The 22,023-nt window shown below is 44.1% G+C and overlaps 1 protein-coding gene across 2 annotated transcripts; it reads right to left on the reverse strand.

Moving 5' to 3' along the window:
* Window positions 1-2,974: 2,974 nt before the first annotated feature.
* On the reverse strand, window positions 2,975-19,812 carry TRNAU1AP (tRNA selenocysteine 1 associated protein 1). Of its 2 annotated transcripts, XM_079325832.1 has the most exons (10): window positions 19,659-19,802; window positions 16,987-17,063; window positions 16,772-16,869; window positions 15,956-16,055; window positions 13,449-13,501; window positions 12,721-12,852; window positions 9,698-9,817; window positions 8,118-8,280; window positions 7,219-7,252; window positions 2,975-4,361 (listed from the first exon to the last, which is right to left on the reverse strand). In XM_079325832.1, exons 3-10 carry the CDS (start codon window positions 16,855-16,857, stop codon window positions 4,225-4,227), a joined length of 825 nt encoding a protein of 274 aa, XP_079181958.1. In that variant the 5' UTR covers window positions 16,858-16,869; window positions 16,987-17,063; window positions 19,659-19,802; the 3' UTR covers window positions 2,975-4,224. The 2 variants fall into 2 exon arrangements, with proteins under 2 accessions (XP_079181958.1, XP_079181957.1); XM_079325831.1 differs by lacking the exon at window positions 16,987-17,063 and having other exon boundaries at window positions 19,659-19,812.
* Between the last annotated feature and the right edge of the window lie 2,211 nt (window positions 19,813-22,023).

The following is a 22,023-nucleotide window of genomic DNA, read 5'->3' on the forward strand; positions in this document are numbered from 1 at the left end:
CAGCGACAAGATATAAGCAGCAGCTCCTGTTCTCCTCCTCCTCCATGGATCCACATCTGCTCCGCCAAGTCACGAGGCAATCCCTGGAGTCCCCTTGGCACAGCCACTTGTAAAACATGAGCCTAGAAATCAGGTCAAATCCTAGGGTAGGGTAGAACCTGCGAGATTACTGTAAGAATAAAAATCTGCCTTCCCCAAAAATTCAAACCTTGGCAAACATTTCTTGGGAAGAGACTCTTCCAAATGTTGAACTGGGACATTCCCCAAAGAGCAGCACTGAAAAGCACCAGATGCCCAGCAGATCTCAGCTCGCCATGACAAGATGAATGGAGATCCAAGAGGGGCAGAGAAAATGACACTGCATGTCCATAGTCAGTGAAGCCCTGACAAAACCTCCTGGGAATCTCTCATCAGCCTGTTCCGCAGCATAGGACAGGGAGCACATGCTGGAAGAGGCTGCAGTTCCCAGCACCTGACAGATGGGAGCAGACAATGCACAGGGATGTAAAAACTATCAGTAAGGAAAAACAGGTAAATTGTTGTGCCTGTAGCTCCCTGGGACAAAGGGGACAAAGCAAGTCCTAGCCATGGTCAGTTCTCAATCTCTATCAACTGTATTATCCACCATTGCTTTTTCACTGGAAATTTTACAGCAGAGGCCACATGATCTTTCAATTATAGAATCATGGGACATCCTGATTTGGAAGGGACACACAAGTATCATCAAGTGCAACAGTCCTGCACCAAGAATCCCACCATGTGCCTGGGAAAAATGAGAGTGTGCTGAGCAGGACCTTAAACCCCTTCTTAAAAAACTGACTGCACTTGGAAAAAACATTTTGACTTTGAGTAACTGCTAAGGAAGAAAAAAAGAGATATTTTCTGAAGAAATGCTCTAGCCAGGAAAAAACAGAAAGTGAGCTCTGTCATTGACATTTCTTGAAGCAGCTCTATCAGTTTCTGCTACTGCATTTCAAATTCATACCCCATCCTGCCACTGAATTAGTTTCCTGGTTACGCAAATCCTGTGTTAAATCCAGAAACAGTTGTATCCAGTATGCTTTACAAGATCACTGGGAGATAGCAAGGCTGAAAGGTAAAAATTCCTTTCAGATCTTGTTTAGCAAAAGCTGAAGATTAACAAGCCAGTAATGAGAAGCCCAGTACAGGAAGATTAGAGTCAAATATTTATCTCTGTTCCTCAAAATGCATTCAGTGAAATTCCTAAGGGCGCTGTGTATTTCTCAGTGTATGGGATATGAAACTGATCCAAGGAACACAAATTTTCTCACATGGAAAAAAAAAAATCACTGTCAGCCCCTTGCAGCACTCTTATCATACATTTGCTAAAGAAATGCTTCCAGACTCCTCATCTGAAGCCTCAGAGCTCAGCCTTTGCAAATCACTCTGTGCCTGGAAACATCCATGTCCCTCCAACTCTGCTAAACATTTCCAGTCTGTGTAACTCAAACGGGAATTGTAGTCCCTACAATTTCATCTAAATTGGATGATCGCATCTTCACTAAAGAACAAAATAAGAATGTTTGAATTGTTTTTGGAATTGCTATAAATCCTTCCAGCTGAAAGGCAGAGTGCTTCATGATCTCTGTTGCCTAAATGGACGCAATTTTCAGGGATTGCATAATCCCAGGGAGCTGTGATATCATCTACCTTAGACTTCTTGCCTTTAGCACATAAAGTTAAAAGCAGAATTCACCTTACTACATGGGGTCCTTGTCTTTCATCCTGTGTGACACTAAATGGTAGTTAATCTGGGTTTTTCATGTAGCCATCCAAGACAAACAAAATCCCACAGTCTATTTAACTGGGAATCCAAACCCTACAAATCCCAGGAGGTGGCTGTTTTGTAGCTCCATATGAAGTTCTCTTTAGACACTGCAATGATGGCTGGGAGCTGAAAATGAACATTAAGATGAGTAAGTGATATTAAAAAAACCCCAAACAATCCAGAAATTTAACAGCTCCACAGAACCTTGGCTGAGATTCTCCCAAACAATCCCAAAAGCCTGGCTTGTACCTCCAGGGAATGATGCCCAGAGTCTCATATCACCCTCTCTCCTGAAATGAAAGCTGGAGCTATTTTAAGCACTGTAGCACCAGTAAACAAGAGTCAGCAGGTCATCTCTGCTGGCCTCTGCACTCCCAAATTATTCCTCACAAGGGTCTGTGTATGCCCAGCTCTCCCAGGAATTAGAGGTTGGGAAGGGTTGGATTAATATTTACCCTTTTTCTTTCCACAAAACAGGGAGCAAAAGGATTTTCTCACAAAGTTGCTGTTTGATCCCTGATAACCTGTTCCTCTCTCCTCTAGGGACAGACTTGTATGGAAATAGTTTATCCAAGCATTAGGGAATACTCCACAGACAACAATGCTGGGCAGATGAGAACAGCCAAATAAATTTATACTGATAAATAAATGTGGCTTCATTCCCTGGAGCAAAATGGGATGGCCATTTGTAAATGTAATTGTAATTGTAAAATTTGTGGGGGTAGGAAAGGTAACTCCAAAATAGGAGAAGGGCAGGCACACAAAGCAGAACAGCAACAGAATGATCTAGAAAGTGTTTTAAATGTCCTTCTTTACATCAGTTCTTCAATGCCACTCTATTGAACTTCTCAAGAATAGGGGATGTTGTGAGTTGAGCGACCACATCAGATGATGTAAAGCTCAGCTCTCTTCCAGTCCTGCTGCTTCTGAAACTCCTGGCATGCATAGGGAACATTCCTTTCCTTACATTCAGAGCAGCTGAAGGTGAGACAGTAGCACAGTTAGGGGAACAGCACAAAGAAAATTGATGGCAGATGAGAACACAGGAGTCCAGCAGTCCTCTAGCTCCATTTGTTAGGAATAACCTAACTCCAGTCACATCACCATTCCCCTCACATCCCACTTCCAGTGATAAAAAAGATCACAGACTGTCAAATAGGTCATAATTATGGACACAAACAAAGGTGTAGTAGAAGTAGCTTTATCAAAGTATTTAAATCTTGTGGCAAATCTCCGCATCAACATGGGCAGGGAGGTCACGAAATGCTCTGCAGAAGCAGTTTCAGTTACCAAACTATTACTTGGATAGACATTTATTACAGGTCATTTCTCTGTTTCTATTTCTCCAAGAGTTTAAGGCACAAAAGCCTGAAAAAGGGCTTATAATAGGTAAGTGCTATTGTTTTCACTTTCACCTCTAATGCAACATATGAGCTTAAATATATTGCTTGTCCATCCAGTTTATACAATATCCAGTAGAAAATAGCTTTCCAGGTTAACAAACATTTGTGGCACAATATATCAATGCAATTGCTCAGATTCATTTTTGCTGCAATATCTTCAGTTTCACTCTGACTGGACAGTGGAAGCCACTACAAAATCTCAACATCTCAATGAGACCATCAAGGTGTGTCCACAATAAAAAGAAATAAAGGCATGGTACACAAAATAACATTTAAATATGGCTGCTGGAAAAAGTGTTTTAAGCTGCTGGTTGATGGGGAAATATCTCCTCATACACAGGTGGAGAAGAAGCCAGGTGTACAAGAGATCAACAGATAAAAGGCATCAATCAGTAGCTTTATAACCCTCCTTTCTATCGTTGCTCTCCAAAGTGCTCTTTGGGTTGATTGCTTAAGAACATCAAACTTACAAACTCAAGATCACAGCTTAAGTTAACCACAATATAAGCTTTCATCCCATGCTCAAATTACAGCAATCTTACCCAGTCACTGGAAAGATTTTGAGACATTTTAATGGTGTCCAACAATGATCATTTTTGAAACAACACGTTCATGAGCATGGGGTCAAATAACTTAAGACAGTTGAATGGGCAGCAAAACAGAAAGATGGGCAGGAACCAAAAAGGTAATTTTACTTAAAAGACCAACTTTTTTATTGTACGATGGAGTAGAGTCTCTCCCCTGTGCCATCTTGTTGAAAGTTTATAAATTACAATTCCCAGTAAGTATTAAGAGTTAATTTCAAGACAAAAGGAATAAAACTGTCGCAGTTCTAATTTTCATCATGAATCAAGGTTACCATGATGCTCCTACAATACTTGTTCTCTACAGGAAAGGCCACAGTCCTCCTGTACTCTGAGTACCAGACGGGGTGGTGGAAGAGCCACCCCACACTGCAGGATCCAGGGGCAGCAGAACATTCCAGAGTACACTGGCAGGATGTCTCACAGACACAATGCCTCAGCAATGAGGCTATAATACAGCTGGGATCTCTGATGAGACAGTGTCCAAAGGCTGCCAATGACAGTCCATCAAGGCATCGTAGAGCTCTTCACTCTGTTCCATAAACTGCTTGTTTGCTTCATGCACATCTAACTGAGGCGTGGGATCTATGGGAGGAAAGTCAGATAAGCAGGTCACACATCAAAGGTGTTCAGAAAAAAACCATCCTGTAAACTCTTGGCATATTAAAACAAACATGGAGGGAGTCTCAGTATTTCCAGGGCAGGTGTCAGAGGAAAGTGCCAGAGTCTGTTCAGTGGTACCCATTGACAGGACAAGGAGCAGCCACCTCAACATGAACAAGTTCTTTCCATGGAGGGTGGCAGAGCACTGGAACAGCTGCCCAGGGAGTCTCCCTCTCTGGAGACATTCCAAACCCACCTAGACATGGTCCTGTGACCCATACTGTAGGTAAGCTGCCATTAGCAGGGGACTGGACTGGATTATTGTTCTGGTTTGAAGGACAGGTGTCGGCCAATAAAGGCAGAAGCTTTTCTTTGAAATGGAGAATGTAAACCCCCTCCCTCCAAATTATTATAATTAATATATATCTTTCAGGCAAAGATATGGGAATTAGGAATAACAGTTTTTTACTAGGAAAATTAAAATAGAAATACAGTATTACAAAGTATTACAAAGAACAGTTCCAGCTCTGACAGAGACAGAATACAACCTGACACCCTGTCAGTCAGGGTGTTGGTAGCAGTCTAATTAAATGGTGGCTACAGTTTTTTTGCAGTGGCAGATGTGGTTCAGCTGAAGAAGTGGTCCTGTAGAAGATGCAGTTTTCCTCTAAAGGTCCAGAGATGATGTGGAAAGGTCCGGTGTTTTTTTGGAATCCAGTGGAAAGACAGATAACTTTGCTGTTTAAAATTTCCCTTTTTTATTTAGGTAGGAAAGGCTTGGCTCCTCCCCCTGGCTGGAGCATCTCCCAACCAGATGATGTAATTTTATCATTCCTACAGTGGGACTTAATGGGCCGTCAGCAGATGATATTTTCTTGGAGGGAGGATGGGTTGTGGAAAAGATAAAGATGATTGCCTTACCTTATCTTAAAGATGGCCCATTAGCAGATAGTATGTGCTACGGAGATAAGGAAATCACTACCCCACTTGGCTTCAACAAATGGTGATAGAATACACATTTCTGGCCACATCCACCCAACACAATGATCCTCAAAGGCTCTTCCAACCCCAAGTACTCTGTGATTCTGTGAGTCATTAAACATTCCCAGCACTTGCCCAAACACAAACCTGACAACATCAGCCTGACTCAATCTCTCTGCCACGGGATAAGGAATAACTACACCCAAACACATTGCTTTTTACAGTGGTGATCGCCTCACAGGAGAGCCAGTGGAGGGAACACACACCTGCACCTCATAGCCCAGTGCAGCCACCTGCACTGCCAGAAGGGGCTCACCCAGACAGAAAGGGCAGGAGCAGAAGCAGAGGCACCTGTTCCCATCTGCTCCCTCCACCGTCAGGTTCAGAAATGATGGACAGATAGATGGGAGCATCCTGTGCTGCTGCAAGCACCAGAGCTCTTCTGCCAACACTTCCAGCAGCTCAAAGTGGAGTCACAGTTAGGAACAAAGGGAGTACCAGTGGCAGAGCAGCATTAGGTGTGTGCATAGCCCTATTTTACACGTGGAAGAAATGTTTGGAGGGCATTTTGGAGCTGGACAACAAGTCAGCAGGTCCAATTCTGCTGCTCCCAATGCACTGTGATGGACTCCCCAAACCCCTGTAGGGTGTAAAGCTCATCTGACAATGCTGGCAACCCAAAGCTCAGGTTATCAGAGTAGCACAATCACATGTGAATGACTCTCAGTACAAAGCTGGATGAATGGAAAGACTCTAAAACATATCATGTTTGTAAACATGTGACTTCCCTGTGAGGGAGGTGAGGGACTGGCAGAGGCTGCCCAGAGAAGCTGTGGCTGCCCCATTTCTGGAAGTGTCCAAGGCCAGGCTGGACAGGGCTTGGAGCAACCTGGTCTAGTGGAAGGTGTCTCTGCCCATGGCAGCAGTTAGATAAAGACAGCTTTTGAAGCTCCTTCCCACCCAAACTGTTCCATGATTCTATGTTTGGTTTTAGCTACATCATGTTGTAATACATTACAGGATAAGAGATTTAAAGAAAAGGAATGATACAGTGGCAATACATGAATTACGTTTCCTACAAATGTATGAACCTTTCATGTAATCAACCAGAAAAAGAGATATCCAGAGTATCCCAAGTCTAGTCCTGGTAAGTTTGGTTCAGCAAAAGGAAAGCTCTCCTGGAATGCTTTTAAGAGCCATTAAGAACTTCCACAGACATCATCAATCATACCTGTGGATCCTGTAGATCTATTACCCTGTAATTTTTAATTATTTATTTTTGAAGATAAGACTTAGATACACTGCATAGTGCATATTTCACTTAAGACAGAAATCTGGAATACTTGGCACAAAATGGTAGTTTCTTGCATCAATAAATGAAAGCTACTTGTACAGGTATCTAAAACCCCGATCTGGTTTAATGACCCATTTCAAGAAACGACTGCTTGAAATATTTTATCAGTGTAACTATTATTATTCCCCTTTGCTTTTAAACTAAAAGCACAATGAAGTATTCTGGGCTCTAAATCCCAAGAGTTTATAGAAAAACAGAGTATCTACTTTTTTCTTGGGAGCATGTCAGAAAAAAAAAAAGGATAAAAATTTCAGTACTACATGAGATTAAAATCTCAGTGCTGGGGAAGTCAAACAGTTTTAGTCCTCATCAGGTTCAGACTAGAAGCAGCAACAGTAAAACCAGGATGCAACTGTTCTAGGTGATAGTGACCCACAAATTTTCTCAGATTCATTCAAAGATAAAGCTGTACTATAAATTGAAATTAGGGCCAATCTGAGAAAGTCTATCTCTAAGCAGTGCAGAACATACAGACAACTTCAGTACAGAATTGGAGAAACATACCTTCCAATGCATCTTCACCAACTTCTTCATATGTCTGCAAGGAAAAACAAACCCCTTAGGACACTTTCCTTTTGCAAGCATCACTTGTTGATTAGTACTGTCAGAGTACTTTTATACTGGAGTTATTACAACAGAATTCTTCACACATAAGCCTGTGTTCTATTCCCAACACTCCATGGGCAAGATGCTACACTAAAAGTGAAATTCCAGGGTTGAAGTGGGGTGACTGTTCTGATGTGTTCTCTCCTTTATAACAAAGTTTATGAAGGATCCCAAAGGCACTCTGAGCACTGCCTGTACCAAGAGAACTCTTCTACCACAACAACTGTATCAAGAGACGCTTTGTGTCCTCCAGACTGTTTTTTACCTCAGCAATACCTCCACAAGGTAAGAGGACACACCAGGGGCTAAACATTAAATAGTAGCTATATTAAGACTTCATTATTAAGCAGTCTATAATAATATCTCTTGGTGTGTTCAGTCTGGAGCAGAGCAAACTAAGGGCAGAGCTTATTAGGGTCTGCTGCTCCTCCTGAGGGACACCTCCGATCCTTGCTCTCTGTGACCAGGGACAGGACCTGAGGGGACAGCTGGAGCTGTGTCAGGGGAAGGTCAGGCTGAGTATGAGGAAAAGATTCTTCCTCCACAGGGTGCCTGGGCACTGAACAGGCTCCTCAGGGAATGGTCATGGCTCCAAGGTTGCCTCAACTCAGGGAGCATTTGAACAATGCTCTCAGGCACATGGTGGGATTGTTAGGGTGTTCTGGGCAGGGGCAGGAGCTGGACTCAATGGTTCCTGTGGGTTTCTTCCAGCTCAAGACATTCTGTGATTGTCAGAGCTGAAGACAGATGTTCCCATCCCACCTTTCAAGCTATGTGGTGTTTCTGAGCTGCCCTACCTGCATGGTGCTCTGCGTGTAGCCATACTGGGGATAGCTGTAGCTGTAACTGCCCGTGTTCTGATCGTACCCCCACTGAGCGTAGTAGTTGTGATACTGTTGGTAATACTGGTTGTAATTATAGTTGTACATCTGATTGTACTCCATTGGTTTCACACGATTACTTAAAAAAATAAAGCAGGAGTAAGTTGCAATAAAATAGTGCAGAACAAGTATGAAAAAAACCAGTGAAATAGCTTAAGATACAATGTAGTAAAGAGGCAAGGCTTTGTCTAACATGCAAATTTTAATCTTTAAAATATATTCACTATTTACTGCAGCAATATTTATAATTTGGATACATTTGCATAAATAAAGAAGTGGTTTAAATTGAATACCCTTCCCTGTATTCATATTCCTCTTCATAAATAAACCTTGCTTTCATTCTTTATGAGCTAATTGGATATCACTTCCTGGCTTTGGGAAGAGTTCAGGACTATGAGCTTCAGTTTAGAACAATCCCAAACCACAATCCAGATACTGGAGTCCCTTTTTCCTTCTGATAAAGACGATGAAGTTAAGTGATCTGAAACTTTCTGAGAGAAGGTACTGAGTCTTGCTTTATATGAAGAGTCAAAGACTTAAAGCTTTGCAAAAACCTCGGGTTTTCTTTTGTAAGAATGGAAAAAACTCTCCCTTCTGCCACTGTCATACAGAAGCCTAAGCAAGGACTCATCCCCTTTCTCTCTGAACTGGGTGGTCTTCAATGCACAGACTTGCAAGTTCATTAAATAAGAACTACTACTAGTAATCAAAAAATAAACTTAAATACCCTGAGAACTGACTAAAATTCCTATTCCTTGCCATAAAGTGGCATAATTCCAAGGAATTAGGATTCCACCTAACTATAAAGTTTTGAAATAATGAGATGATTATTATTGTTTGGAGATGAAAATATGTCACACATAAAGCTATTTCTACTAATGATGAAATTAGTGAGAAGTAGGAAAAAGGAAACATCAATCTTCTCACCATGACAAAGGCATATTTTCTGCTTTTCTCTTCCTTTCCCCCCCAAGACTTATGAGGTCACTGAAAATCTAAATATTATTCAAATAGGGAGCAATTACTATGATTCGTATTACCCTAGTGCTACGAGCCCCAAGTCAGACCAGGATCTCATTGTATCAGGTTCTGAACAAACACAGAAAAAAAAGTTAATCCCTGCCCCAGAAGTTTTATATGTAGTACACATCATCAAAGAATTAGCAAGGTAGTTGAGCTTTGCTATCCAGACATCACTAAGCAGATTTAAACTATTTCAGTTTAATGCAAAGGAACATACACTTAAAAACAATCATATTTAACTACAGTGTGTAAGCAAGTACATGGGTTTAATAATGTAAACAATTCAAAACAGTGTCAAATGTTTAGTCTTGAGCTAATGTAATTTCTTTGAACTCCTGGGCATTCTGATACTCCCCATATTCATGGGTATTTCTTCATTTTTTGATGGGGACATCAAGAACATGTACACAAAGCACAAAAAAGCATTTAAAATGTGTTTTTTCCTAGAAATGTCTGGCTGTTCTTCTACTCACGCTTTTGGTATAGCCACACTCAAGCGTACAGGTTTAGAGCCCAAGCCCACAGCTCCCTGACACTCTGTCAGTGCTCTCTTCTGTTCCAGTTCATCCGTAAACTTCACAAAGCCGTAACCTCTGCAGAGACACACAGTAACTCACATAAAACTAACCCCAAAGAGTCATGCCATGTTACAAAAATTAGTTACAGTGAAGTTTGAATTGGCTTGGGAAACAGTGAATGACAGTGTTCATTAGGGTTGTTGTCCCTGCTTTTGGGAGAGATGAAATTACTCTGCCTTTCAGTTGCTTTTTCAGCACGCCTAAAGCCACACGTCCAAGCTCTGGCAGAACTTTCAAGGGCTTGTCAAGGTAAAGTAGTTCTTGTGCCAGTGGATTCTGGGGAACTGGAAGTGAGCTGACACAAGCCATGTTGAAATTTGTGAACTGACATGTGGTAAAGCCCCAAATCTCTGCTGGGAGGATACTAATAATCTCAAGAGTTGCAAGTCAGCACAGGATAGACTCTCCTTTTATCCAAAACTGTCCCACTGTGAAGGAAAACACTATTTTTCCCTAGGGTCAATGAGATATGCTTTCCAATCAAGTTTGCTCTTCAACAGTAACATATTCAAATAGGCTTTCTGTCATTCCCAAAAACAGCATTTCCAACAGTGGGCCTGAAAATGAGTTCTTAACATCAAGTAACTAAAACCTGCTCTACCTACTGTAGTTGTAGTGTTGTAGTCAGCCAGACAGAAAATCCCAACTCCCTCCAACCTCAACAATCCTTTTGCGTGGGATTTTGATGCTGTAGTGAGTCAGAAGAAATGCAACAGCATCCAAGAGGACAGTGCCAGAATCCCATCAAGGGATGGGCTGCCTCACGCAGCAGAAAGATCAAAGACTTAGGTGTGGGAGGATAAGAGGAATCCATCTAAGCAAAGGAAGAAGTTTGGGAGGGAAGGGCTTGTCAACCTGGGGAAAAGAACAAGCCGTAAGCAAGGGTGTAAATTTACAGAGCATTATCTATTCTGTGGGAACTGCTAAACACCAAATAATGTGCTGTTTTGAAAGCAGCATCATCTGCTACTCATGGGAGGTCCCCACTGGCAGCTGTTTCAGAGCAGTTTATGCCCCAGAAAATGCACTATCTTGCACAGCAAGCTTCACACCAAGTCCAAATATCTTATTTTTATACAGGTATGGATAAAAGACCAGATCAAAGCTTAGGCTTATCTACATACCAACTAGATTACTGAGCACAAGCAAAACTCTACACAGATCCACATTCATATAACTTGCCCTCTGCCAAAGGACTATGGCAAATTAATCCAGTGCAAGTCAACTTCTAAGCCAGTTGAAGGTGTTCACACAAAAACCCAACTAAGTTTCTAAGTTGCTGAAAGATTCCTGCATATTTTCTGATGGAACCAGAAGTGTGTAAGAGAAACTGGGAAGACTGGCAGCTCCAAAACAGAGACAGATAGGGATGGATGCAATGTACAGGAAACCACTGCTGTGGAAAGAAAGAATTTCTTCCTGGCCAGGACCTCCCTGTATAGCTTCTGTCCTGCCCTTGGAGTATGGAAAAGCCCCCTCAGCAGAAAGGAGAGAAGCAGGCACAGCACCATGCTCCAAGCTCCTCTCCTGTCTGGACAAGAGGTGCTGGGAGGAGGCCTTCCTGATCCACCAGCCCTGGCTGGAACGGCCAGAGCTTCACTGGGCATGTCCATATGTCCCAAGCTCCTCTCTCACATCACAGTGACAACTGCAGTTGCCTCAGCTTTGAGCAATTGCACAAGTTCCAACAAAGCCCCTGGCACCAACACTCTGGCACTGCCAGGGGAGACAGCTTTGCTCTTCCCAGAAACTGGACTCTAAGTTCGTGGTCATTCTCCACTTCCCAAGCTATCACCGATTCCCTTTCCTTGAGGTCTGCACCTATGCACAGCTCCCAAAAACCAACTAACAGTCCAACATGCAGCATCAACACCTGTTCTACAGACAGAGACTGAAGTAGGTGCAGCACAATAGGAACTGTGGGGCTTACACCAAGAAGGATCAGAAGGCACACAGAGCCCAACCCAGCAGTGTCAGTCTCAGGTAAGATGGCAGTGACAGCATGAGGACCCAACAGCCAGAGAGACTGAGCAGCACTGCAAAAGGTTCAGGTTGCACATGAAGAGGAACTTCATGACTGGGGACGAGTGCAGCTCTGTAACAGGATGCACAGGCAGATTGAATTATCTCCGTCCTGGGTGGCTTTCCATGCCACACAATTCATGGATGATATGATCTAGCGCTGGCTGCCGTCCTGCTAGGAGCTGGAGATCAAGACCTTCAAAGATTCCTTTAAACCAGCCTGTCTAAGACTGAGAAACTGCATATGAGAAGGTGGGGGAAACTACAGCCATAGCCTGTATCTTATATCCAACATTCTCACATGTATTATATCAAAATTGTGCTTCACTGAAGCCATGCACTGCTTTGAAAACAAGGATGCTCACCAACTGCTCCTTCCTCTGGAAAATACAATTTTATTCTGTGCTATTTGGAAAATGATTTCAATACATTAAGAAATCCAACTTTTTGATACCTTTTCTTGGCAAGACATTTTCAGGAAAGACAAAACAAGGCAGCTACTGAGAATCTGACAGTGAATCACCGCTTTGTGTGCCCTACCCTGTTTGAAAAAAAACCTGTACAGCTCTCACAGGAATATACACACAATAGTCTAAAGTTTGTAAAACACAATTCCACCCAAGAGTTCAGGAAGAGAGTGTGTGTCAAGATTACTTAACACACTTTTCAGCATTTTAAGAAGTACAATAACACACAAAGGGCCTCACACTGACAGAGGAGGGACAATACCCATGGTGACTATCAAAACTCAAGCACACTGCAGATTGAATGGCCAAGAACATTATATTTCAAGATTATTAAAATCTAAGCCAAAAGGAATTTCTTCCCTTGCTGCATTCTACCATTCCCATTGCCACATGTGAAGTGGAAAAAAAAGCAAATAAAAGACAACTTACTTGGATACTCCTGCCTGGTCCAAAACAACTTTTCCACCTCTACATGATGGATAAACTTTAACAAAAAATTCATATAACATCCCATCATCCACTTCAGGACTCAGGTCTCCCACAAAAAGGGAATATTCTGGGCTAAAGAAATCAAAAGAAGATTTCTTAAACACAATCATACAAAAAAATAAAAAGGAAGGGACATGCTGAGTGACAGTTACAATTTAGCCTAAATATTTGAACTCAGAGAAGAGTGATATTAAAAGACCATTTAATGGAGACTTTAAAGTGTCACCAGTTAAGCTGCTTAACTAAAATTTTTACTGACACTGCTTATTCGAGTTAATTCAAGCAGCACACCAAACCAACTTAATACTGCTTTTTATTTCAAGATTATTTCACTTCTTATTACTGACAGGATATCTCTGATTTCTAAAACAGGAAGAAAGCAATATCTCATTTATAGACAAGCTATTTCAAATACATAGACCTTAAATTACAATATATGAATTAGATACTTTGTTGCTACAAAGCATAAATGCTTTAAAAGACACTGAATAAACCTACTGTGCTGCACACAGGGCAAAAGCACAAAACTGGCAGTCTAAGCTCTCCTGCCTCTACTAAAGACTGGCAGTGATGAACTTTGGGTTTACATATTTTGAATACTTTTTGCAAGGCAATTAATAAAGAGACATTGAGCAGGCAAAATTAATATTTAAATATTGAACACTTACCTGTTATCAGGCTGTTTTCCATATGTTGCATAATTCAATTTAAATCGCTTCGCCTAAAACAAGGCAAAAATGAATCCATACATTCAAATGTTGTCATGTGAATTCAAGCAATTAGGGAAAACTACAATAAGATGATTTAATACAACTTTCTTAATGCTGACACGTGTTCACTGCCTTCTGGCCAGCCATTTAAGGTAACAGGCACATTTTTATTTGGTGTCAATACAGATATAATAATGAAAATCAAAACCTGAACAGAGGTAGTCATTACAAATGTTAAATTTCTTCCAACTTTAAGGTCTTAAAATGAAATGACAGCATTACTACTGGACTTTTGTGATTTAACACAAACAGAACCAGAATCCACCACACTGAAAAAACGGAATCAACCTGAGACTGGAAGTATGGCTAAATACTTGGCTTTGGACATTTAGTAAGATGCAAAATTTAAGGGCTCTTTAAGGGAACTACATTGGACAGTGGAGGCCTCTTTATATTTTGCATCTGAATTTATTTTTGAAATAAGTTTCCCAGCAGCCCAGATTTGTGCCCTCTAGCACATGTGGAACTCTGTCCCCAACCTACAAGACTTCAGCAACTTGTACCCAACTTACATGTAAATTTAGACCAAGATCTAAGGAGACTAAGATCTTTGGATCAGCTCTTAGGAGATCGGGGCTAATCTCAGTATCAGAAAGCATGATTTCACATCACAGCCAGAAATGTCCTAGAGATCAGGGTATTCACTTGTTCAATATAGTGAAGAGCCCAGTGTACTCCTGGTCCTTGTATGATGGATTTCCTTCCCTCAAAGACAGGTAAATAATTCTTGGGAAACAGAGCACAGACTTAACTCTAGGCTATAATCCTGCTCCTTGTATGCTTGTATTCTCTGGAACACAGTAGTACACGACTTTCTGAGGATCACTTACAAACTAACACAAAATTTAGATTCCACTTTGAAGCACTTAGGCAGCTTTTTAGGATCTTGCTCTACACTGCAATATTCTGGGTTTAAAAAACGAGACATCTGAGAGTACTTCCACTCAAAAGGGAACTGGGAACTGGGAGCACCAATGCTTGGAAAAGAGACAGCACCAGCATCATGGCTTTCTCTTATTCCTTTGGCTGATTCAGTATTTAAAAATAAATATAAGCATGAGCCACACTCAGGTTTTCTGTAAACAAAAGTCTCTACATGCGAAGAGTGAGCTGGACAGTTGCCTGCTAAGTGCACTGATTTGGGCTGCTTTGGATCTCTGCTGACATCTGTAATTCTCTCTGTGTGTTACGCAAATCATCCCTCCACACAGCACTGTGTTTTGAACAAAACTGTGAAGAAAGATGGGTATTCCCCGAACCAAACTTCCATTATTATCTTACTCCTTGAAAGAGCTGCTCTATTTGTCTCTCCAGCAACTACAGAAGGCATCCAGGATGACCAGCTTGCCTTAACCATGAGCAAACACATGAAACAGGTATCTCCAGGCCTCTCATCAATTCCTTTTAACAGGGCACATCACCCACTCAGGAACATTGACTAAACAGTTCAATGTGAACTTCCTGGTTTTGTACTCCAGGTATTAACTACTCTGAAATAGAAATCCATTTACCTTGTACATCACACCACAACTGAGGTGATTCTAGAGCTGCCTTATGAATCAGTCACCCCAGCTACTGCAGTCAACTCCTGTGGGTATAACAGACAGCTGCGTCAGCCGTCCCATTTTAATCTACCACATATTCAAGCAAACATCCTAAAATTAGCCTCTCTGACTATTCCTCCTCATTTCCTAACTACCCTAGCTTTTTGTAGAAGAGACATTAGTTATGCATGGCAATTATTCAATACTCTGGCTCTTTCTCCACTGTAAAGAGGTTAGAGTAACTTCTGTTCGCTAAGGGCCAAGAACAATATAAGATTAGAAGTCATGTTTCTCTTGTAAATCAATGTTACTCAAAAGACAGCGTGAACTTGCAACTTCATCCTGTACACATGTAACAACATACACAGGTAAATTCTCAGGTTGCCTCATCCCTGAAAGTATTCAAAGACTGGCTGGATGGGGCTTAGAGCAACTTGGTCTAGTGGAAGGTGTCCCTGCCTATGGCAGGGGGATGAAATACAGTAAGCTTCCAACCCATATCACTCTGTAACTCCATGATTATACAAAAGGAGAGAGATGGAAGAATTGTGGCAGACATACACTGTACTCAGTTCTAATGTCTTCCTTGTTCTTCTCAGGTTTCTGATTAGTCCAACTTTGGCAACAGCAGAAATGCTCAGATAGAAAACACCCCACACCCCACAATACTTCTACAGTCACAAAGAAATCAGTGTTTTTGTCAATAATTTTCTGAGCAAGAACATTAACAGTTTTATAGTCATAACTTCAATTCTAAAGCAGAATCCCAGTTTGCTAACTACTGAATTTGTCTGTAATAAATAAAAATATAAATTCTACACTATCTGTCCCTTCCAAGTTTTGGTTTTTAGTTTTACTTACCGGTGTAGCACCAGGAAGTGGTTTTCCATTGATTTTGTGTAAACATTTCTCTGCAGTAGCTAGATCTGCAAATTCTACAAAGCAATAGCCTGCTGGAATTCTGAACATAAAACACAGAAGAGACAAAAGTTATAAATTCAAAACACGTTTGAGAAGGAAAGTAGTATTTTCAATAACCGGTAGGAAATCTGCTATAGTTGCAATACACAGAACAGTTTCTTTTTCAAGTATAAACATCAGCTACCAAAGAGAAGCTGGATCTCAAGGGATAGCCCCTACTTACCATAGGTCAGGTCAACATCAGCATATAGAAAACCATTTAGCTTACAGTTAACTTCCTACTTTCATTGACCATCAATTTGCTTGCCCAAGTTTAAACTACTGAAAACTGAAATTACAACACCTAAAAGAATAATAAGAATGAAACTACTTTATTCGGCATAAATCACTCACTTAATTTCAAATGAACTCTAAAGATTCTCTTATTGCTCCGAGTCAGACCTCCCACCTCTGTCAGCATCACACAGCTGCAGTACAGACTAGTGACCAAAGCCTGGGGAGGTGTAATTCCCCAAGGGATGGAATGAGATACATACACTGCTCTGACTGCGTGCTGGAGCACTGCAGGATGAGGGCCAAGCCTTGTTTGTTGAGGGGAGCCCGAAGAGCCAGCAGTGCCCTCTCCATTGCTCTCATTAATATTTCCATATTGGTGGCAGCAATGGTGAGAAACTCAAAGGAATAATTCACTCTCATATGGAAGGACCACAGCGACACTTCAGTCCAAAGGCACTCAGAGAACAAACAGAAAGTTACCCTGTCAACCTGTTTCGAATGATTTTTACACTCAGTACAAGCTCTCCCATGGTGGCAAAGGCTCTTGAAACAAAGTTTTCATCCATATAGGGCTCCAGCTATAAAAGCAAAAGAAAAAAAAGAAAGTTAGATCAGGGCATCTACAAAAAGGAGAACATATGTGTTAATGTCCCTCTAAGCAGTTAAAACATTATTGAGAAGGATTTTACCCTTACACTTCAAAAAGAAGACTCATTTAAGAGGGTCGATGCCACTCAAAACCAGCAGGCATGCATGAACCAGGCTCAACAGTCTGCAAAGTGGAACCCAAGAGACAGCATGAATTTTAGAGAACAGGGAGCTTCACAGAAGGACAAAAGCCACTTAGAAACATACAGCAATAAACTGAGCATTTGCTACAGGGAGCAGGAGAGAAGGTGGCAGGCTCCTTCTCCAGGTGCAAGCGAAGGCTGGGCCAGTGCTGTGGGTACACAGGTGTGGCATGACCCCAGGTGGCATGTGGCAGGTGACACTGCCCTGTGGAGCTGCGCTAGGGGTCTGCAGACTGTGTCCATTTGCACAACCCCGGAGATACGAGGCCAGCACTCGGGGGAAGCCTTAGAATCGCATCCCACAGCTCCTCTATGCTTTGCCCGGCCCATAGGGAGCACTGACCGTGTTCATGTCACAGGGGAGGACGGCACTGCACAGGTAAGAGTGTATGTGAACATGAGCACCTCTGTGTATAAGAGAAACTGGAGGAGGGAACTAACCAAAATTAAAACGGGAAGCAGTATGTCTGACAGGTAATAAGGAGCTGAAAAATATATGTACAAAATATATATAGCTCCATGTATTTACCTGTGTAAGACAGGTGGCTCATGGTAACCTGCAGCCCTCAAGTCTTTGTGTCTGTCAGGTACCAGGTGGCTCCACCACTTATGTGTGTGACAGAATGTGCAGTACGTGAAAGAAGGTGACTGTACTGCACTTGCATGTGTAAAAGGCAGGAGATGCCCTGTGGAGGTGAGTGTGAAGCAGAACTGACTTGTCCCAGGAGCAGAGCACCACTCTGAACAGACATGTCGTGATCCTGCATGTGTGTGTGTGTACGGAAAGCTGGATTTGTAAAGACAATCAGCTGTGTGGGTATGTCTGTGTGGCTCAAAGAGCCATGGCCTGCTTGTGAGAGTAGTGATGAAAAAGAAGATGGGCTTTATGGCAGAGAGATGGCAGATAACCCTCTGTGTGGGGAAAAGGGAGAACAGGCTCCACAGAATCTCTGTGCACGAGCAGAGGCGGTAGAGAACTCCTGTATACCATGGCAAACTGGGGGTGCTGAGTGTGCGTGTGGGAGAGAGGTACCCGGTGAGATTCTCAGGGATGTGTTGGGATGTGTGTACACACACATGTGAGAGATGAGGAACACTACATGCAAGCAGGATTGCGCTGGTGTGAGCTGCAAGAAAGGGCCTGAAGGAAGGTGTGCATCCAAGAAACAGGTGGCAGGGAAGTTGTGACATGCTAGTGTGACTGTACATGCATAGTGGAGTGCACACAGGTGTGTACAAGTGTGTGACAGACAGCAAAGACACTACACACAGCAGTGGGACCGCATGGGTGTGTCACAGTGTACCACAGTGGCAGCAATGCAAACACCACAACACACTGAGTACACACACACATGCAGCCTGGCTAGGTGGCAGGGCATTACAACATGCTGGGGTGAGTACACGTGCCAAAGCGTGTGCTCAGCAGTGAGTGGTGAAGGACACAGGGGCACAAGAGTGAGGGTGTGTGAAGGGCATGCAAGGGATACTGTGGGCTGTGCATCATTGTGAGTGTGCTCCACACAGGTGCTCTTCCTGTCAGGTATGCACAGAGGCAGGAACGAGGGACCTAGCAGGGTGTGTAAGTGCTTGTGAATGTATGTGCACATTAGGAGAGTCAAAATCCCTACAAGGGTGTAAGTGCATCCACAGGTGTGCACGTAGGGGGCAGGTTGTGAGGGATAATCTTGGAGAGGTGCATATAAATGTGAGTGCCTACAAATGCAAGCACATTAGCAGCACGACCATGAGCGTGTGTAAATGCCCAGGACAATATGAGCATGTAAGTGCCTATAGCAGCTGAGCAGGCAAAACTAGATAAATCCTCAAGCATGCAAGTGTACATGCTGTGCGTATGGGAGTGTGTGCCTCTTAAGAGTATGAAAGTGTGAGATTTGTTGGTGCCCATGCATGTGTTCACCCACCAGGGACACTGGTGCAAGTGTGGCTGTGACCCAGCTGCAGGCAAGCAACAAGGGTCACTCTGGCGTGTGTGTGTGTGTGTGTGTGTGTGTGTGTGTGTAACTGCTCACAAATGTCAGACTGGGGTTTATGTCTGAGTGTGTGTGTCAGTGTGCGTGAGTACATCAACATGCTCGTGAGTGTATGAGGTGAGTGTCACTTGAGCAGTTTAGGTGTGTCTGAATGTGTGTGGGTATCCCTGGTGTGTCAGTCAGTCAGGGAGAGGGGCAGCTGGTGTCAGGTGTGAGTTAGAGTGAGGGTGTCAGAACTGTGAGAATGTCAGTCTGCCGGTTGTGTGTGGGTGTCAGAGTGTCAGTCACTCAGAGCGAGGCTGTCAGTTGCTGTAACGGTGTCAGTCAGTCAGTGTGAGGGTGCCAGAGTGAGGGCATCAATTGGTGTGAGTGTCAGTCATTCAGTGTGAGCGTGTTCGTCAATGTGAGGGTGTCGGTCGGTCGGTCGGTGGGAGGGTGTCAGTCAGTCATTGTGCGGGTGCCGGTCAGTGACGGTATCAACCGGTCAGTGCCTCCCGCGCCCCCCCTGGCCCGGCCGCTTCCCCCCACAGCCCCGCCGGCCCCCGCCCCCCTCACAAAGCCGCGCGGTCCCGGCCGGACACTCACGTCCCCCATCCACAGGCTGGCGGCCATGCTGCTCCCGCAGGCCCCGCGGCGGGTTCAGCGGGGCCGCGCGTTCCACCTCCCGGCCCGGCCCCGCTGCCGCCGCCGCCGCTGCCGCCCCTCCCTCCGTCCCTCCCCCGGTGCCCCGGTCCCTCGGTCCCTCCCCCGATCCCTCCCGCCGCCGTCCGGGTCGGCCCTGCCGCCTCCTCCGTGGCCCCGGCGGGCGGAGAGAGCGGCGCCCCCGCCGCCGCAGCGCTCCCTGGCGGCAGGAGGAGCTACAGCCGCTGGACGGAGACGGGGGAGAGGGCGGGGGTTTAGGGCGGCTCGGAGCGGGATTGAGGCAACTGCGGCTACCGGGAGCAGGTTGCAGTCGGGTGGGACTGATCTCTTCTACAGTGAGAGGGCAAGAGAAAATGGCCTTGAGCTGAGGCAGGAGATTCAGATACAAGGAAAAAAAAAATCATAGAATATGCTGAATTGGGAAGGGACCCACAGGGATCATGGAGACCAACTCTTAGCCCTGCACAGGATATTCGCACAATCCCATTGTATGCCTGAGAGCATTATGCAAGTGCTCCTGGAGCTCTGCAGCCTTGGGGTTATGACCATTCCCTGGAGAGCCTGCTCAGTGTCACAGCACCCTTTGGGTGAGGGAAAAGAACCTTTTCCTGATATCCAACCTGACCCTCCCCTGACGCAGCTCCATGCTGTGACAAGCACTTTGGTCATCTCTTCAAGGCACCACTGCTGTCAGACCTGGCACAGGGTTTGCAAACAGCTTTTGACAATGTTGAAAGGCCAAAGACTTGATGTGGGAGTTTTTGTGGTAGAGAGGTTTGTGAGAGGCCATGATCCCGACTCCCCTCCACCCAATGGGGCAGCAGCCGCATCAGGAGCTTCGAATCCCTGGCAGACGGGGCTCTGAGCTTAGATCACTGCCTCTTCATACAGAAAGGAGATCCGTCCTCGGCATCACCAGCCCAGAACGTGGGGTTGGATTGGGCACGGTGTGATCCTCTTCCCCTGTTTACTTCCGTAGGCCTTCCTCAGCGAGGGTCGCAATTCCTGGAGAAGATGAGCCCCTCGTACCGACGGAGGTCGACTGACGTCTCGGGACGAGCGCGTCCGAGAGCTGGTTGGTATTTTCGGCATCTCGAGAGCCAGCTGTAATTTCGGTATCTCCCGTCACGGGTGAGCCCTGCGCCCTGTTACGGAATGCCAGGCATGGGCTGAATCCCTGGCTGTGGTTGTGCCGACGCTGCTGCACGCCATAAATCCAGCTCCTGGCGACAGGGACACTCCAAAGCCTCCGTGCTATTTTCGGCGCAGTGGTTCGGGCTCCGGGCGAGCCGAGCCGGGTGGTGCCTCCGCCGGTCGGATCCCGGGAGAGGGCAGCAAGAGCCCGCCGGTGTCGGGTGGAGAGGTGGGTTTTTTTGTTTGTTTGTTTGTTTGTTTTTTGTTTTTTGGGGGGGGGGTTGCTTGTTTGTTTTTGGTTTTTTTTTTTTTGTTTTGGTTTGGGTTTTTTTTGTTTGTTTGGGTTTTTTGTTTTTTGGGTTTTTTTTCGTTTTGGTTTGGTTTTTTGCCTCGGGGATGGAGCCAAATCTGGAATTCCTTTCCGAAGTAATGTGTCAGTGTCCGCTGAAATCTTGCCCCATAACATCCCTCTTCCATGACTAATGCCTGAGCGAAGCCAACCAGGAGGGAAACGGAGAATTCTTTGCTTTGCTTTTCCCTGTGGACAGAGCAGGGAATATTTGATCCTTCCTACATTCCTGCAGGAGACTGTGAGAATCCTTCATTCTCATTCTGATCAGGATCTACATCTCTCATCTCTCATACAGTATAGGCTGCTCTAGAATATCAAGTCTTGGGGGGGTGCAAGACATGAGATTAACACAGTGTATGTATTTTCTGACTTCTGAGTCGCTAGAGCACTCTCAGATCATTTTTCTCCAAGTTCCTCCCTAAAATGTAAAACCTATCAAGAAATCAGAAAGGCAGCAAGACCCACAGTTGATAGCTCAGCTGAACGAAGACTTTGGGTTGTCAAGTTGCACTTTTTGTGCCTCAGTGTCACTGGCAATCTGGTCTTTTGCAAATTCACCCCCTTTGAAGCCCCTGCTGTGTCTGCCTTTCAGATGCCAGCTTTCAGAATGGTTTTAGTTTTTCAACATGGCAATTTGTCCATTGGTTAACTCGGAGCTCTGCTCTTCTGAGCCCACAAAGCTGTCACTTATTCTCTGTTATTACTTCCAAAAGCCAGTAGTTCTTTGTCATTTGATGAAGTGAGTCCAGGGTCTTTAATAACCCCTTTCTGGCTTTTTCCTTCCAACTGAGTAATACAAAACTTGCATTTCCTAGGATAATC

This window comes from Erithacus rubecula (assembly GCF_903797595.1).
Source record: "Erithacus rubecula genome assembly, chromosome: 23".
Taxonomy (NCBI): domain Eukaryota; kingdom Metazoa; phylum Chordata; class Aves; order Passeriformes; family Muscicapidae; genus Erithacus; species Erithacus rubecula.

Coding starts and splice junctions, on each gene's coding strand:
- TRNAU1AP (XM_079325831.1), bottom strand. CDS start 19,685: ATGGCCGCCAGCCTGTGGATGGGGGAC. Junction 16,056..16,771: donor ATTCGAAACAGGTTGACAGG/GTAACTTTCTGT, acceptor TTTTATGTTCAG/AATTCCAGCAGGCTATTGCT. Junction 13,502..15,955: donor CACTTCCTGGTGCTACACCG/GTAAGTAAAACT, acceptor GCCTTGTTTTAG/GCGAAGCGATTTAAATTGAA.